Source organism: Zosterops lateralis, assembly GCF_965231275.1.
Source record: "Zosterops lateralis genome assembly, chromosome: 33".
Taxonomy (NCBI): Eukaryota; Metazoa; Chordata; class Aves; order Passeriformes; family Zosteropidae; genus Zosterops; species Zosterops lateralis.
Window position 1 is genome coordinate 1,548,124 of NC_139793.1, and position 3,689 is coordinate 1,551,812.

General features: G+C 54.5%; 1 protein-coding gene across 1 annotated transcript; it reads right to left on the minus strand.

Annotated features, from left to right (window-relative positions):
• Positions 1-2,228: 2,228 nt before the first annotated feature.
• LOC310921176 (olfactory receptor 14I1-like) lies at positions 2,229-2,993 on the minus strand (the record flags this gene model as incomplete). Its single annotated transcript, XM_083881285.1, has 1 exon — positions 2,229-2,993. The coding sequence occupies one exon, from the start codon at positions 2,991-2,993 to the stop codon at positions 2,229-2,231; it is 765 nt and encodes a 254-aa protein (XP_083737411.1).
• Between the last annotated feature and the right edge of the window lie 696 nt (positions 2,994-3,689).

A 3,689-nucleotide genomic window follows, 5' to 3' on the forward strand; every position in this document is an offset into this window, starting at 1 on the left:
GGGGCCAGGAGAGGTTCTGTGGGGCCATGAAGGGCTGTGAGGGGCCATGAGGAGCCTCAGCCCTGGCAGGAGGGGGGTCCCACCATGTCCCCAGGGCAGGGCAGCCCTGAGGGGCCGCCAGTGCAGACGTGGCAGCAGAGCGGGCTTGGGGCACCTCCGGGAGGGGATGAGACCCTTCCCCAGCTCCAAACCACACCAAACCCACCATTAACAGGATTTTCCATCTTTAGAATCCACTGGCTACTCAGAATTGACTGTACAGTTTATTCTTGGTGGGAAAACCCAGTAGGCCAGCTCCAAAGTGGAGAGAATAAAATGGAATGGGGACAGGGGCTGGTCAGATGTTCCTCTAAAGCATCCAAAAATCACCTCCAAGTGAACAGGAGGGAAAGATCAATCCCTATAAACCACTGTGTGTGTTCAGGGACTCATCTATGAGGAGCTGGACACGGACAGAGGCATCTGAATCAATCTCATGTTTTACGGTTTCTTTCTTCTCAAGATTCCAAGGCTGGTGGTTTGTGTGGGTCCGAGGGAGTGTTTTTCCCTCCTGACCTCTGAAGGCTTTGAGTCTTAGTCTGTGCTGAGCTCGGTGTGACGCGAGAATGATGAGGAGTCTCAAGGTCTTGGTTTTCTTGGTTTCTCACATTGTTTATTAATTCTTATCTTACAAATTCTCTGTGTCCAGCCAAGATGTTCACAGGAGCTTGGACATGATGTGACTCCCCTTGTGATGGGAGGTCGCTCTGCCTTTATACAGATAACTACATGGTTATTATTTACCATTTCATACCAATGCCTATCACCTATACTAACAGAGTCATTTCTACTTTGACCCAATCCACTGATACTACTTTGTGCCCACGTCACTGCAGAAGATGGATGCCAAGGGAGAAGAACTCAGGGCACCGCCCTAAAATCTCCATTTCGTCCCTTTGCATCTACATTCTAAAAATCCTAAAACTACAAAATCTACACGGTGATAACTACACTACTGTCTATCATACATTTGTGACTTGCAATTCTTCTCTGTGTTAGATGTTTTTCACAAGGACCAGAATCAAAGACTGTGTCTTCCTGGGCTCTGTGCCAGGCAAACCCCCCTGCACAGACCCCAGACCCTCTTTTTGGGGTCTCAGGCCTCTCTACCAAGGTCTGTGACCATCTAGGCTGCCCAGAGGGATGCCCTGGACTCCAACAGCTGACTTGAGAGGCCACGCCAAAGCTGAGTGGTTTCCCTGCTGTGGCCCAGCCCTTCCTGGCCCCAGGGGCTGATGGCATTTGTGCTCCCTCAGGTTCATCTCCCCACACCAACAGCATGGGGGTGCTGAGGCCTGCTCTGGGCAGTGCAAACAGGGGCTCCTGAGGCAGTGCTGCCGTGTCTGTGCCTGCAAGGATGCGGCCCCTGTGTGAGCTGGGGGAGAGGCCAGGGCTGCCCAGGGGGGATGTTGTTGGCAGGTGCATGAGGATGCTCTGGGACGCTGCCCTGGGGTGTCCAGCACAGTGGGGATGGATCAGCCCCTGCTCTGCTGCTTCTTCCCATCTCCCCCAGGGCACTTGCAGAGCCCCAGCCCTGCTGTTTGCCCCCAGCCTGCCCAGGGCCAGCCTGGGGCTGCTCCCGGGGCTTTTCTGTGCTGAGCATTGGCCTGGGTGTGTTCTGGAGAGAGCCTGGGCAAGGAGCCTGGAGCCCCCAGGCCCTGCCCTGAGGCGTCAGCGCTGCCCCAGCAGTGCCCATGGCCTGTCCCTGCTGCAGCTCTGGCACTGCCATCCCCAGCCCTGTGCCCGGCCCCGAGAGCCCTCAGGCCCTACAGCAACACCAGGGCCAGGAGGGCAGCGGGGCAGGGCCACGGCAGCAGCACTGGCAGCACCAAGGGCTGCTGCTCCTGGGCACAGCTGCTGTGCCAGCCCTGATCTGCCCCCAGCTCTGCACACAGACATTGCTGCTGCAGCTGCAGAGAAGGGAACAAAAGGGGCATCTCTGCAGAAACCTTGGCTGGGAGATCCTTCAATTCCTTTAAAGCCACCAAGAGTGCCGTCCCTCATTGACACAGTCTATGGTCACAGGGGAGTTGGGGAGAAACAAAATGAGAAATGGCACAAACACTGACATTTCTTTATGGATAAGAATTATGAAGTAAAACAAAGAAAGAGGACCTCCAAAATGCAACCAATAAGAAGTATCAAAGAAGACTTTTATTACAAGTCATTTGCAGAAATTGGTCAGCAGTTTAATGTTTCTGAAACCATCCAGTCATCAGTCCCCACACTGCAGCCTTGAGCTCCTGGTTCCTCAGGCTGTAGATGAGAGGGTTCAGGGCTGAGGGCACCACTGAGTACAGAACTGAAACTGCCAGATCCAGGGATGGGAAGGAAAGAGAGGAGGGCTTCAGGTGAGCAAATATGCCAGTGCTGAGGAACAGAGAGACCACGGCCAGGTGAGGGAGGCAGGTGGAAAAGGCTTTGTGCCGTCCCTGCTCAGAGGGGATCCTCAGCACAACCCTGAAGATCTGCACATAGGAGAAAACAATGAACACAAAAGAGCCAAATACCAAACAGAAACTAATAGCAAGAAGCCCAAGTTCCCTGAGGTTGGAGAGTGAGCAGGAGAGCTTGAGGATGTGGGGAATTTCACAGAAGAACTGGCCCAGGTCATTTCCCTTGCACAGGGGCAGGGAAAATGTATTGGCTGTGTGCAGCAGTGAATAGAGAAAGGCACTGGCCCAGGCAGCTGCTGCCATGTGGGCACAAGCTCTGCTGCCCAGGAGGGTCCCGTAGTGCAGGGGTTTGCAGATGGACACGTAGTGGTCGTAGCACATGATGGTCAGAAGATAAAATTCTGCTGAGATGAAGAACAGAAAGAAAAAGACTTGAGCAGCACATCCTGTGTAGGAGATGTTCCTGGTGCCCCAGAGGGAATTGTGCATGGCTTTGGGGACAGTGGTGCAGATGCAGCCCAGGTCACTGAGGGCCAGGTGGAGCAGGAAGAAGAACATGGGGCTGTGCAGGTGGTGGCCGCAGGTTGCGGCGCTGATGACGAGGCCGTTGGCCAGGAGGGCAGCCAGGGAGATGCCCAGGAAGAGGCAGAAGTGCAGGAGCTGCAGCTGCCTCGTGTCTGCCAATGCCAGCAGGAGGAAGTGGCTGATGGAGCTGCTGTTGGACATTTGTGGTGTCTTGGCATGAGGATCTGTAAAAAGAGTAATCATGGAATATTTCAGTTTGGAGAGGACTTCCAATATCCCAGCCCAGCTTGGTGGCCCTTTCCCCCCACTGCCTGCCCAGGGCTCTGCTGCCTGGAGCTGTCCCTGCCTGCAGCTGCTTCCCTGTGCCCAGGGCTGGGCCCTGCCAGTGCTGCCAGAGCCCAGCCCAGCCCTGGGGACTCAGCTCTGCCCTGCAGAGCCCTCCCAGCTCAGGCACTGCCCAGGGGCAGCTCTGGCTCTGCAGGCTCTGATGGCAACGTCAGAGCAACCCTGAGGAGGCTGGAAAAGTGATTCTGGTGCTGCCTGCAAGGGGCCCTGTGCTGATTTCTGTCACTGCCTGGTTTACTAAGGTCTGAGAGAAAATTACTTGGTTCTTTTTTCTCAACCTGAACTGAGAGGTGAATATCTATGTGCAATTTCCCATCTAGGTAATACAGAGCTGTAGATGAAATAGCAGGATTTTTCCATTTATGCAGCCCCTGCCTCATTTTG